At 44.1% G+C, this 14,392-nt stretch overlaps 1 protein-coding gene and 2 pseudogenes across 1 annotated transcript in view; all 3 read left to right on the forward strand.

Annotated features, from left to right (window-relative positions):
• The first annotated feature begins 276 nt into the window (after positions 1 to 276).
• Positions 277 to 14,392, forward strand: part of LOC116906684 (zinc finger protein 878-like) — a 33,945-nt gene continuing 19,829 nt past the window's right edge. Inside the window, exon 1 of the mRNA XM_032909493.1 lies at positions 277 to 440. Coding sequence (XP_032765384.1) covers positions 438 to 440 — 3 coding nt within the window. The 5' untranslated portion in view covers positions 277 to 437. The remainder of the gene's footprint in view (positions 441 to 14,392) is intronic.
• On the forward strand, positions 698 to 10,382 carry LOC116885537 (annotated as a pseudogene).
• On the forward strand, positions 11,760 to 13,659 carry LOC116885548 (annotated as a pseudogene).

Raw genomic sequence — 14,392 nt, forward strand, 5'->3', positions numbered from 1 at the left:
CTCTTGTTATGATCCCACTCTGAGGAGGGGAAAAGTAGGCGTTGCCCACGGTGCATTGTTACAAGCCGGCCGAGGCCAGAACAAATTATGCTTAAATGACCTTTCCCCCAGACAGCTAGGGCCTAGGGTAACTTGCTAGCTACTTTCCTCTAGAAAAACGTGTGCCCCCTGTCTATAGAGCTCCAGGCAAAGGACTTGCTGGCCTATCAGAATATTGTTCGAGCGCAGGAGCTGGCCAATGAGGAGTGTGCTTCTTAGGTGCAGGAAGCTGCCAGACCTGGGTCCGTTAGTTTACTTGCCCTCCACTTTCTACCCCCACATACACACTAGGCGTGTTTGTGTTCTTACATAGATCCTAGATCACAGGCCTAGATGTCAAAGTCATTTTCACTGACAGCAGGAGCCGCAGAAGGCTACAGGAAACTCCGTGGCTGGAAATGGTACGTTCGGCCGGCTTCTTGGATGTTGGGAGGAGTATGCTGCAGACCGAGACCGCAGTGAGGACGCGGCTTTTCTAGGCAGCTGAGTCTGTTTCTCATCTGGCTCCGCTGGATCCTACCGCCCAGGTCCGGCTGGCTGGAGCTGGACCAGCAAAAAGCCGCGGTCCCTTGTTGAGCGTTCAGTGCTGTGGCATCTCCTGTCTCCTGGGTGCTCACTGCCCGCGTCTCTGTAGTCTGGGCGGTATTGGCTGAGGGTCATGGGGAATTTTGGGATTCAGATTGGAGCTCATGAGCTCATGAACAGGGTATGTGGAGTGAGGTGAGGGTTAGGACACTGGTCCTATAATTGCCGCCCCCCCACACCCATTTCAACAAACCTCATGCAGTGTCTCAGGGCGCAGCTACCCTAAGCACCTGTGGTCCTCAGTCGGGGGTAGGGGTGGGAGTGGGGCAAAGGCAGAAGCAACCGGATCTCAATGGAACAGCCAGGGGCCTCAATCTTTCCAGAATAAAGATTGAATGCGGGCGGTGGGGGCGTGGCCGGTGGGGTACGACGTCTGAGGGTCGTATATATAAACAGCGATAGCCACTCCGGAAGTTACAGGTGTCTTTTTTTTTTTAAGATTCATTTATTATATAGAAGTACACTGTAGCTGTCTTCAGACACACCAGAAGAGGGCCTCAGATTCCATTAGCGATGGTTGTGAGCCACCATGTGGTTGCTGGGAATTGAACTCAGGACCTCTGGAAAAGCAGACGGTTCTCTTAAAACACTAAGCCATCTCTCCAGCCTCCTACAGCTATCTTTTGTAGTTTGACTAGGAGCGAGATTGGGAGTGGGAGGGGCGGGTTTTGTTTTTGTTTTTGTTTTGATACCCGGATTTATTTTTCCTGTAGCTGGAGCACAGGGACTCCGCAAGCGCAAGCGTTCTTTACCTCTGGGCTTTCCCTCCAGCTCGCTCAATCCTTCCTCTCCCTCTTCCACAAAACTCCCTGAGCGCTACTTGTGGGTCTCTGCATCTGTTTCCATTGCATTCCATGCTGCTGGATGAAGCCTCTCAGGAGACAGTTATGAAGCTCCTGTCTTCAGTCATAGCAGAGTATCATTAATAGTGTCAGGGGTTGGCTCTCTCCCACCGGATGGGTCTTAAGTTCGGGAAGTCATTGAGTGGTCCTTCCCTCAGTCTCTGCTCCGTCTTTATCCCTGAACATCTTGTAGGCAAGGAAAATCTTCCGGTGAAGGTTGGTGGGCCGATGCCCCCCTCCCTCCACTGGAAGTCCCACCTGGGAGGTGACCACTTAAGTCCCCATATCCCCTGCTGCTAGGAGTCTCAGCTGGGATCAGTGCCATAGACTCCCCCATCCCAGGGGTAGAGCTAATCCCAGGGATGGCCCCCACTGATTTCCATTCTCACTCTCTCTGCACCCGCTCTACACACGTGATCCCCTCCCGTTCCCCTCCTCACACCCTCTCGTACCCAGTTCCCTCTCTTCATCCAGCTATTTTGATTCTCCTTATGGGTGAGATTCAAACATCCGCCTTTGGGCCCTGTTTAATTACTTCGTTTCTTTGGGTCTGTGGACTGTAGCATGGTTGTCCTGTACTTTGTGGCCAGTATCCACTTATAAGTGAGCACACACCATGCCTGTCTTTCTAGGTCTGGATTACCTCATTCAGGATTGATATTTTCTAGTTCTATTCGTTTGCCTGCAGATTTTATAATGCCCTTATATTTTAGGGGAGTAGTATTCCGTTGTGCAAATATACCACGTTTTCTTTATCCATGCTTCAGTTGAAAGACACACAGGTTGTTTCCAGTTTCTGGTTATTGGGAATAAAGATGCTTTGAACGCAGTTGAGCAGGTGTCCTTGCGGAATAGTGGGGCATCTTTTGAGTACCGGCCCATGAGTGGTATAGCTGGGTCTTGGTGTAGAATGATCCCCAATTTTCTGAGAAACCACCAAATTGGTTTCCAAAGTGGTCGTACAAAGTTGCACTCCCAGCAGCAACGGGAGAGTGTTCCCCTCGCTCACCAGCCTGTGCTGTCACTTTAAGGTGGGTTCTTAACATCATTCTGGTTTGCATTTTCCTGGTGAATAAGGATAATGAATACTTCTTTAAGTCCTTCTCGGCCATTAGAGATTTCTCAATAGAGAAAGACCTTTGCCCATTCTCTCGGCTGCTGTTTGTCCCCTTGGTGTGCAAATCTTTTCAGTTTCACGAGGTCCCATTTATTAGTTGTCTGTCTTAGTGCCTGAGCTATGGGCGTTCTATTCAGGAATTTGTCTCCTGTGCCAATGTGTTCAACACAGCTCCTTACATTCTCTTCTATTAGATTTAGTGTTAATGGTTTTATGTTTGTCGGTGCCTGCACCGACAGTGTGTGAGTATCGCGCGTAGGTCTGCGGGATTGAAATAAATCAAGTACACAGGTCATGGGTTTTCAGCGAGTGCCCCCAAGGCTTTACTGAGATCTCCTTATATACCCAAGGCAAAAGCCTTGGAAAACAACAAGGCAGGTGAAAACCCCCAACCAGGAAAACAGGAAAAGTCTATGTGGTGAAAGTTCCGGCCCAATCAGGGGCATAAACAACTTCTTAACAACAACAAGCAGGAAGGCTCAGTGGGGAGGAAGGGTGCCATGGAGAATCCCAGCCCCAAATCAGGGGCTAAGAGCAGCTCCCAGAGCAGCTCCCAAGGGTGTAAACAATTTCTTGCTATAGCAGGCTAAAAGGCTCAGCGAGGGGGGAGGGAAACACCAAGGTAGGGCCCAACAATTACCCCTCTTTTATTTTTTTAAGTAGCGCCTGTCTTAGGATCAATCTGGGGTTCCAAAACTCTTTCCTGTCTCTGAAAATCCCACCAGCCTCAGGATTTTCTGTCTTAGGAGAGTATAGTCCCAGAAGGTTGCCCGTCTTCGGCTAACTACTTGTATAAACTGAGCCTAATTTGGGCCAATGGATTATTGCTGGCCAATGAAAACCAAACCTGTTTGGTTTCAGCCTGAGACTGGATCTGTTGGTACTTTAAACAGCCCAAGGGCAGCTGCTAAGAACGAGCAATCAAGATAAGCATTCATCCCCAACAGCCTTGCCACTATTAAGGACCTTAACAGGGGTTACACACATAAAATGATAAAAGTCAGAACAAGATATAACATAGGTTTCCCAGAGGAAGTCCAATTGAGAACAGTTTGTTGGTTGAGATGAAGAATGACCAACTGAATCTGAGTATTAACGCTATTCTGCACAGCCAATGCTGTGGCGACTTCTCCAGAATGTATCCATAGTCCCACAGTCCCAACGACAACTGTCAACTGAGATATGGCCACACCGGCCACTGTAGCAGTAGTGGCTGAAATGGCGATGGCAGCAATGACTGTCGCAGTAATGCCAAAGTCTCTTTTATGCCTGTAGAGTACCACTGGGAATCAGCCTTCATCCAGAGGTATGGGGATCACACCAGGAACTCGAACAATCCATGTAAAATCCTCTTGTTCCCAAGCAACTGGTTGGTAGGAAAGGACCTGGAAGAACAATTGAGAATCTCCTCCCTTAACACTGTCCTAGCCCCATTCAGAACCAAAGGAAAAGGGGTGCCAACCCAAATGGCACAGATTTTAGAAAATTTTTTCTCTGCTTAGTTGACCAATGTCTCAAATATTGAAAAGAAATACTGAATCTTTTCTGGAGCAGCAGCTACTCCCAAAAATTTAAAGCACATTGTAAGCTTGTAGTAAAATTAAAATGTCTATATAATGAATAATACACTGAAAAATTCAAAGTCTTCTTGTATTGAAGCAGTGACAAAGAAAATTTTTACATAATGTAGGGCCAAAAGTGATTCAAGGCAAAACTTTCCAGTGGTATCACTTTCATGGGCTTTCCTTTACAATCACCAGGATGTAAAGAAACAGCATAAAAACAATCTCCTAAATCCATAATAATTTTACATATATTTCTCAAAATTACCGTTTGAGTAAACAAATAGTGTCTATAGCCTCATCAACCTTTTGTAAATCCTGTTAACAATCTCCACCTGTTTGATTTTTCTTAATTACAAATATGTGTGTTAGAATCTTGAGCTTGTCTGTGATCTAACTGTAAACTGTAGCCAATGTAACACTAGAAATCTTTAACCACAATCTTTAAGTTTCCCTTTAACACCAGAGCACAACCATAACTTTGGAAAACAAAACTCAACCTCCAAGAAACCATCTGTTCTCCAAAATCCAGTCTTTCCAAAACACCAAGTTCATTCCTCATGCTTTAAAGTTTGACTGCCAATTCTTGCGTATGAATGGATGATGGTGCAGGCTCTAATTCCTCAACAAAGAGACATTGCCCTAAATTTTTATGTCTGGTTTCTAGGATAAAATTATATTAAAATATTATTCAATTAAGACCTGTTTCCCTGGGTTGGTTCATGCCACATGTTGTCTAAAATTACTCTATCTATTATGAGGTTTAAGTCAACTTTATGTTACCAATGTTATAACTTTTTAACCATACTCATTAACTTAAAAGCCAGTAACCTTTAACCAAGACAATGTAGAGGTATTATACACTTAAAACCAATCAAAAACAAAAATGAAGTGGCTACACATATCTTTAATATTTAAATCAATCACCATTTTTACTTTTTCTAGTTATAGTTTTAAGAGAAACACCTTATCACCTGTTGAGTCCAATAATCCCAGTCAAAAATTTTTCTAAGAGAAAAATTCAGTTCCATTACCATAGAAGCTGTGAAACTCCTAGAGCCTTTAGGATCGGCTAGTGTAAACATTTAGCCAGCCCCCTGGGGAGCTTCCCCAGCAGACTTAGGCTTCTAACTACAGATGCAGGGCTCCAAAAGCCAATTGAAACTTTTTGTTTGTTCCTTTCTTGAAAGGAGTTAAAACTACATCAACGGGTGAATCAACTAGCATTTAAAATTTTAACCATTTTTTTTTAAACATGAAACACAAAACATTCAAGCAACAAAAAGCAAAGCCCAGACATAAATTGACATACATGGACAGCTTGGTGCACCAAGGCCAGACAATAGACATAGAGGAAAAGAACTAGATGGTGTTCAACCAAAGGGACCCAGATATCTTAAAGGACCCAGAACCAGAAATAAGCACTTCTGCAAGAGGAGCCAGCAAGGAGGCAAGACGTCTCCCACCTCCTTCTGTTCCCAGGAGAGCTCCAAAAAGCTTAAGCTCATTTCCTTCTTTTGCCAAAGCATCTGTGGAGAGTCCGGGGGACTGTTTCTCTCAACCCCATTCTCTCTCTTGTCTAGGGTGTAAACTGTCTCTAGTCAGAGTCCAAAGACTAAAAGCATCTATGAGAATTGACTTTGCTTCTCTAGATTTTAACATAACTCTAAGAGAACACATAAACAAAAAAATTTTTACCATTATTACCTTGTCCCTTTTGACAAGGTTTACTCAGTACTACCCCAAATCTTTATCTTTGCACACGCTTTCAATTTCTGCGGTCCTTCTGAATTCTGCTTACTGGGGCCTTTCCTGGCCCATTTTCTCCCAATTTCTCAACCTCCCTTTCCAATCCAGAATATTTAAACTGCCACTAGCTATAAACCAAGGACTGACTTGTTCTATAGTTTTAACAAGATCTTGGGCTATCTTTACCTTAATACCAGTACCTTGTTGTTTGAGTAAACTTACAAGCTTATCTACGACCAATAACGAGGAACTTGTAGTTCCCATCACTAAGACAAAACCTTTGTAGCACTACTTACTCCCAGTTTTGCCCCATGGTCATCGCTTGTCCCCAATACGTTCCGCTTCCTTGCCGGCCGGCCTTTTGGAATGATCCCGTCAGTTGGTCCTCTCTTTCCCGATCTCGGTGGGACCTCCAGATGTCGGGCACCGACAGTGTGTGAGTATCGGGCGTAGGTCTGCGGGATTGAAATAAATCAAGTACACAGGTCATGGGTTTTCAGCGAGTGCCCCCAAGGCTTTACTGAGATCTCCTTATATACCCAAGGCAAAAGCCTTGGAAAACAACAAGGCAGGTGAAAAACCCCCAACCAGGAAAACAGGAAAAGTCTATGTGGTGAAAGTTCCGGCCCAATCAGGGGCATAAACAACTTCTTAACAACAACAAGCAGGAAGGCTCAGTGGGGAGGAAGGGTGCCATGGAGAATCCCAGCCCCAAATCAGGGGCTAAGAGCAGCTCCCAAGGGTGTAAACAATTTCTTGCTATAGCAGGCTAAAAGGCTCAGCGAGGGGGGAGGGAAACACCAAGGTAGGGCCCAACATATGTTGAAGGCTTTGACCCACTAGGACTTGAGACGTGTGCAGCGTGATAGATACGCGTCTATTTGCAGCCCTCTACATGCAGACATCCAGTCAGACCAGCACCATTTGTTGAAGATGCTTTCATTTTTCCATTATGTAGTTTTGGATTCTTTGTCAAAAGTCAAGTGTCCATTTGGAGAGATGGCTCGGGGGTTAAGAGCCTTAGCTACTCTAGCAGAGGATCCAGGTTCAATTCCCAGCACCCACGTGGCAGCTAACAACTGTCTATAACTCCAGTTCCAGAGAGTCTGACACCCTCACACAAACATACATGCAGGCAAAGCACCAGTGTACATAAAATAAAAATCGTTAGTTTTTTAATGTGTATGTAAGACCAGAGGCGTTGGGTTATTTGGAGGTGCTGAGTTACAGCCAGTAGTTAGCCACCCACTGTGGGTGCTGGGATTTGAACTGAGGTCCTCTACAGGAGCAGGAGATGCCGTTGAGCCTTCTCTCCAGCGGGACTCACTCACCTTACAAGCAAATTTGGTACCGTGTTTACAATATAAAGACACAAGCACATGTAAGTAGTATTTCTGTTCAGACAGCCGCTGTAAAGATATCTCTCCAAGCTTTCGTAGCTTTTACTTAGAACAACGATTTGCCTGTCTTTGTGCTGACTCTTAATTTGATTGTTCTTTATAGTCTCGATGAATCCTAATCTGAACTCAGCACTGCCGGGGACTTGACTTTTAATGGGATCAATGACTTAGACGCAAGGACATAGGTGCTACCCTGGTGTCTAAAAGCATGCAATAACGATTGGTTTTGGCTTTATTTATTTTTAAAGGCATGATTTTCACCTATGCTTTTAGAATTTCATACATGTAAGACTTAACTACATACAGACACTATGAGCACATTCACACCCCTGCCACTCCTCTCACTTCTCCACCTCCCATCCCCTACTAATCTTTTTCCTTTGATAATCTGCTCTTCAGCTATTGCTGCTCCTATGTGCACATTTCTAAGGCCGTGCACTGGAGCACAGTTGATCTACCAACAGCCATACTTTTAAAGCAACCTGACTCTCCCTCTCCTAGCAGCCATTAACTGATGAGAGCTCCTGGAATAATGATGGGGGCTTCTCAGCCTCTCACCATCCATGCTGGAATGGTAGCTGTCTTAACTCCTGCAGACAAACTCATTGCCCTGGTGTTATAAATGTAGTCCTGTCCTGCCCAGTAGACGTAGTGTCATTCTGCCATCACTAGTTCAGGGTTCCCTGAACGTGGGGAAAGAGAGTGAAGGACACGTATGGTGTAGATACGCCATTCGTGTCTGAGCACACTACATACACTTACTCTGTTCACTGACAACCTGGAAGGTCATGTTCACTGCACTTTCTCGTGAGGATAAGAGCTGTACTTACAAGTATAAAGGTAGTTTTGTTGTTTAAAGTATTACCATTTAGTAAAATAATAGGTATCCTGCTGAGGCCTGTGACCTCTCCGTCTCTGGGTCAGACTTACGGGACCAGACATGGTTTTCCTCTTGTGGAGTGGGGCTCAAATCCAATTCGAATGCAATCTGTTAGCCCTCTAACCTTGGTACAGTGGCACAATGGACTTATGTTCCAGGGTGATTGTTACTATAGCTTTTAGGGTTCACATTTTTAGAGGAGGGGAGGTGCCTCTGGAACCCTCCTGACCAATAACTCAAGGGAAGGAGCCTAACACTTGCTGCTGAACATTACCTGTGGCTTCTGGCCGGGAGCGTAGCGCCCTTTGAAGGAGACTGGCTGGAGATACTCATTAAGGTGCTCTTTGCAGCTAATAGAGTTCATCAAGTATTTTAATTTAAGGTGTTTTAGAAATTATAGCGGTGACATGTGCTGCATTAGAGCTCCGGGAACATGTGTCTCCTTCAACTGTTTTATGATCCAGCTACTTTCTCAAATGCAAATGGTGTGAGGGACCAGTGAGTTAACTGACTCGATTGTCAACTGGGCACACCTGGGAAATGGGAATCTCAGATGAGGAATTGGCTCCACCAACTTGGCCTGAGCGCCTGTCTTCAGAGCGTTTTCTTGATTGCTAATTGATGAAGGAGGGCCTCCTCCATTGTGGGTGTTGACATTCCAGGACACGTGGGCGTTGGTGTGTACAAACAGGATAGCCCAGCAAGCCAGTGGGCAAGCCAGTACCCATGGCTCATCCACATTCTAGGGTTCAGTTCTTGCCTGCACATTCCTGCCTTAGCTTCCCTCAGTGATTGATTATGACCTGTAATTCTTATAAACACTTTCCTGCCCAAGTTTCATTTGGTCATGGTGATAGGTCACAGCAATAGATGGCAAAATGGGACACTGCTGAGGAAAACTGCTTGTCATGAGTCCTGTTTGCTGTTCGACTCAGGGTGAACTAAAGAACCTGGCTATAGACTTTCTAACATCTGCCCTTAGTGCAACCACAGACCGTGTATTCAGGTTCCTAACAGGTTGTAAGAAGTATTAACTAGAGACGTGCCAAGTTACCTCAGGGGATAAAAGCATGTGCTATGCAACACTGATGGTCTGAAGTTGATCTCTAAACCACTGTTAAGCGAAAAAGAGAGAACCAACTTGCAAAAGGAGGTGCTGACTTCCACGATAGCGTGCTCACACTCTCTATGCACAATAGGCTCTAAATCGAGGCTGTAAAAGGATGTACAGGAAGTGTCTACCCACCCAAATGATGTAGACTCATCTAGAGAATACGGTGGGTTCTAAGCAGATAGCGTCCCTCTGATGACCATGAGATCATTGCTAGGATTCTTAGGGAGAAGAGGATATTGTTGTTTTAAACCTAGCGTGTAGTTGTCATCAACTGTCTGAGAAATCTACCTCACTCTGTACAGCTCTGGTGGGAAGGAATCCCTCCAGATTTCAGTTCTCAGATACCAGCAGAACACAAGGGTGCCCAGCATTTCTAAGCGCACATGTTCTGGGGACAGCAGATACTGATCATGGTGGGTGGTAGACAATAGAACCTGGGGTGACAGTTGTTAGATGCAGTGCAGAAGGAGGAACTGCACAGTCATCTGCACAAGAGCTCGTCCTTCTTTGATGTTTCTTTCCCAGAAAGCTCCAGTTTACTTTTAGCATTTGTGAGTGAGGGACGGCATCTTGGTCTGTATGAGTGTGATGACCAGGACAACTTGAACCCTTGTGGAACAGTGTCATGTCACCTTCTTATTAATTCTGTGTACGTCTGTGGTGCCATGAGGCTCACTTTCCTGGAAATGTGTGTGTGTGCTTTCAGGAGTCGGTGAGCTTTGAGGATGTGGCTGTGAAGTTCACGTAGGAGGAGTGGGCTGTGCTGGATCCATCCCAGAAGGAGCTGTACAAAGATGTGATGCAGGAAACCCTGAGGAACCTGGCCCCTATAGGTACACATGGCACTGGCTTTTCTAGTCCATCAAGGACAAGTGTTTCTAACTAATCAGTGTTGATGTATATGGAATATGGAAAAAGGAACTGGGGTGACTATGTCAGATGGACTCATTTACATGATGAACTTACCTGCTACCTAATTTTTTTTGGTAATAAATAATTCTTAACTGTTTCTCTGATTCTACATTTTAGGAAAGAAGTCCAACACACGGAAGGTTATAAATGAGTATGAAAATCTCTGGCAAAAACTAAGGTAATTTCTTTCCCAAGATAAAGCCAGATTCCAGAGAGCTGTTGTAAAAGAGAATTTTTCAAAGGAAGTAAAAGATACATTTGATATCAAGCATAAAACCGATTTTATCTAAAGAAAAATTCCCCCCAAATTACAATACTGAGGATAACTAGAACATGATCATTTTATAGTTTATGAGTTATAGTTCACATATAAAAATGCCACACAGAATGTCTTAGTTTGGTTGGCAGCTTGGAGTGGAAAGGTTGATTTCACCTCGTAGTTTGCAGTTGGTGATCAAGGGAAATTAGGACATGAAGTCAAGCAGGAACCTGTAGGCTTGAACTGAAGGCAGACGCCACGGAGGAATGTTGTTTACTGTCTTCCTTCCACTGGTTTGCTCAGTTTGCTTTCTTACATAACTGCATGAACAGGATCCACAGAACAGCTCTGTAGGCTGGATGCTTCCACATCAATCTTCATTAAGAAAGTCTCGAAAGCTTCCTATAAGTCAGTCTAGTGGGGGCAAAAGTACCCTCATATGACTCTAGGTTTTGTCACACTGAGGAAATAGTAATCAGCACAACTGACCCTTTGTCAACCTGATACATAAACATATTACTAATAAACCACAACCATTCCTTTTTATCTGTCTCCAAGATGTCCTGTTAATATCTATACCACAATTGAAAACGTAAGTACTGAAGAAATAGTTTCATAGATATGAGAAACAAAATTGTAAAAACAAGGTTTTGATAAATATATCTGATGTCAGGTTGCCTAATGTTATGACAAAGTTTTGGTGATCAAGATATTGAGTCAGAAGACCAGGCTATTCTGACTGAGCTAAAGTTAAGACAAAACAAAAATAACTGTTCTCGGAAAGACCCCCTTACCCATTCCTGTGGTGAATCCCGAGAACAACCACAAGATGTCGTCCTGACCCTGCCTGATCACTCAGTTCCTCCCCATTTCTGAGGAACTTTCCAACTTAGCCCTTTCCCAGTGACTTTCCAAGACCAGGTGTAGGGCTGGATGAGGAAAGTGATCAACTGAGCCAAGAACAGTCCCTTGAGCAGGACAGCCAATACCTGACAAGATCCTTTGTCCTATGTTCCACCAATGAGAATGAGCCAGCTAGCCCCATTGCTGAAGTCTGCCCTCTGTAAAGAGTAAAAGTTGTGTGCTTTTTGAGTTCGGGGTTGCCTCTCCCTGCGTGGATGAGCAACCCCACGTACGTGGATCATTAAACCTCTTGCCATTGCAGCGGTCTCTCAAGTTGTGTTCTGTGGGTTGCTCTCCTGAGGTAAGGCCACTTCAGTACCTGTTTTTAGAAATTTCAGCAGTTTAAAAAGTATAAGTTCTTCTTCAAAACCAAATGTGGCTGGTCCCTCTCCCATTGATGATTGACAGCAAAAATGCCCCCACAGATTTGCCTAAAGATGAGCTAGTAGACACATTTTCTCAGCCGAGATTGCTTTTTTTCCCCTAGGTGATTCTACATTGTGTCTATTTGACAGAAAAGTAACCAGGACATTTCAAAATGGTAACAAAGGAAGCAAAAAATTGTTCAGCCAGCAATAGTGCTGTCCATGCAATCACAATGGCCCGAGTTCAGTTCTTAAAACCCACATAAAACAGGGCATTATCTATAATCCCAGCACTTCTTGGAGAAAGCCTGCTTCATTGGCATGGAAGGAAACAGTACATCTGAAAGTTGTCCTGAGCACCTCCCATGTACCGCAGTATACGCGTGCACTCATGAACACAGTAAATGAACACATTGAAGAAACTCAATGTTATATTGATTTATCCACAAGTCATGGAGACAAATTGATCATGATAAGAAAATAGAATTTCCTAATTGTCCTAATTGGGACTAATTGACAATTTACTTCCTGGTTATGCATATATTTAAACAGAAGATTGACTGGGTAGTAGTCGTGGTACATACCATCCACCTCAGCTCTAAGAAGACAGAAGCAGGTGGATCTCTGTGAAGTAGAGGCCAGCCTGGTCTATAGAGTAATTTTCCAAGCAGCCAGGGCTACACAATAAAACCTTGTCTCAGACAAACAAACAAAAACAGAACAAAGAAACAAAATAACAAAAAAAGAACACAATTTGGGTTGATATTATTACATATCCAAAGTATGCATAAGACTGTGCATTGAAATTTGTGTTGAAATGCTGTGTGAATATTTAATGTTCTTAATGATCAGACCCAATGGTACATCAATCCCACTGTTTCTGCTGCCACTGTCCTCAAGTAGACTTGGAAAGCATGCAGTCTGAACTGTTACAAACTGTTTCCCAGCATGAACCCAGCATCTCTCTGTTCAGTCATTGGTAAGCACCATCTTAGTCATGAACTCTTCATTTGTTTTGCAGCAGCCAACTGGTGGAGAAGTTCTGTGACTATAAGTTGAATAAACATAAGGAGTTCGGGAGCAGCTTGATGTGTCCTCTGTCCCTTCAGATGCACAAAGGTGCTCACAGTGAAAAGAAACCTCTAAAAATAGGACTGCGAAGACCTTTTCCTCCGATCTGGTCAAGGAAATGAAGAACATCACCCTGCAAAAAAATCTTACCTGCACCAGCCGTGCGGGAAAGGCTTCGCACATCCCAGTCCTTTACAAGTTATCAGAAGGTTCACGGCGTTAAGAAGGCCTATGTGTGTGAACTGTGTAGGAAAGGCTTTGCTCGGTTGGGTAACCATTTCAGGCACCAGAGAACTCCAACCTGTGAGAAGACTTTTTTTTGTAATCACTGTGGGAAACATTTTCCTCCTTCCGCTCGCCTTTGAAGGCGCATGAAAACTCACACTGGAGAGAAGCCCTACGTGTGTGAGCAGTGTGGGAAAGCCTTCACTGCTCCTCAGTACCTTCATATCCACGAACAGATTCACAGTGGAGAAAAACGTTATGCATGCAAGCAGTGTGGGAGCGCCTTCTCATTTTGGAATCAATTTCAGAAACATAAAGTAACTCACAGTGGTGCGAATCCCTATATTTGTAAGCAGTGTGGGGAAGGTTTCACGTGTTCTGATTCCCTGAACGGACACAAGAGAATTCACATTGGCGAGAAGCCCTATGTGTGTCAGCACCGTGGGAAGACCTTTGCTCATTTTGGTAACCGTAAAAGACATGAGAAAATTCACACTGCGTAGAGGCTCTACATACACACACAGCAAAATCCCGTGAATATAAACAATGTGGGAAAACCTTTGGTCTCTTTTTTGAGGCTCAAGTACATGAAAAAATCCACACCAGTGAAAGACCCTATGAATGTAAGATGTGCAAGAGAGGTGCAAGTATGTATTTGCAAAGACGTGCACTAATTCAGAGCAGAACTAACAAGGATTCTTTTTTTTTTTTTTTTTTTTTCGGGGCTGGGGACGGAACCCAAGGCCTTGCGCTTGCTAGGCAAGCGCTCTACCACTGAGCTAAATCCCCAACCCCCTCTAACAAGGATTCTTGTAAACACTGTTGGAATGTCTTCTCTTTGTCACCTCTGAGAAATCAACTCACATGAGCATGAAACAGATGGCTGGCTGTGTGGGAAAAGGTCGAACAAATCTTAAGCAAGAGAAGGGTTTTTTGTTTTTGTTTTTGTTTGTTTTTGAATTGACATAACTTTTAGAAGTAGAAGCAGACACACTGGAGAAAAGCCCTTTGGAGAAAAGATGCATATGATGGGATGAAGTCTTCCACCTTCTTTTTTTTATCATGGAGGAGATGTGGAAGCACTCACACTGAAGAGAAATGTCACGCACATTATGGGGAGAGCCTTATGTTCTCTTGGGGCCCTCCAAAGACATTGTAGTGGTCCTTTTGGAGGGAAACCCTTCATATATATATTTTTTAAAAACCTTAGCAATCTTCCAGTTATCTCAAGTTCTTTTATAGACATGGAATAATTCACTTTAGGGTAGTCTAAAGCACCGAATTTTTGAAATCTCCATTAAAAGAATGCATTGAGAGAACTCCTGGCATTGGAAAACATGGGAAGATGACTTGATTCAACTCAAAAATT

This window comes from Rattus rattus, chromosome 1 (genome assembly GCF_011064425.1).
Source record: "Rattus rattus isolate New Zealand chromosome 1, Rrattus_CSIRO_v1, whole genome shotgun sequence".
Lineage (NCBI taxonomy): Eukaryota > Metazoa > Chordata > Mammalia > Rodentia > Muridae > Rattus > Rattus rattus.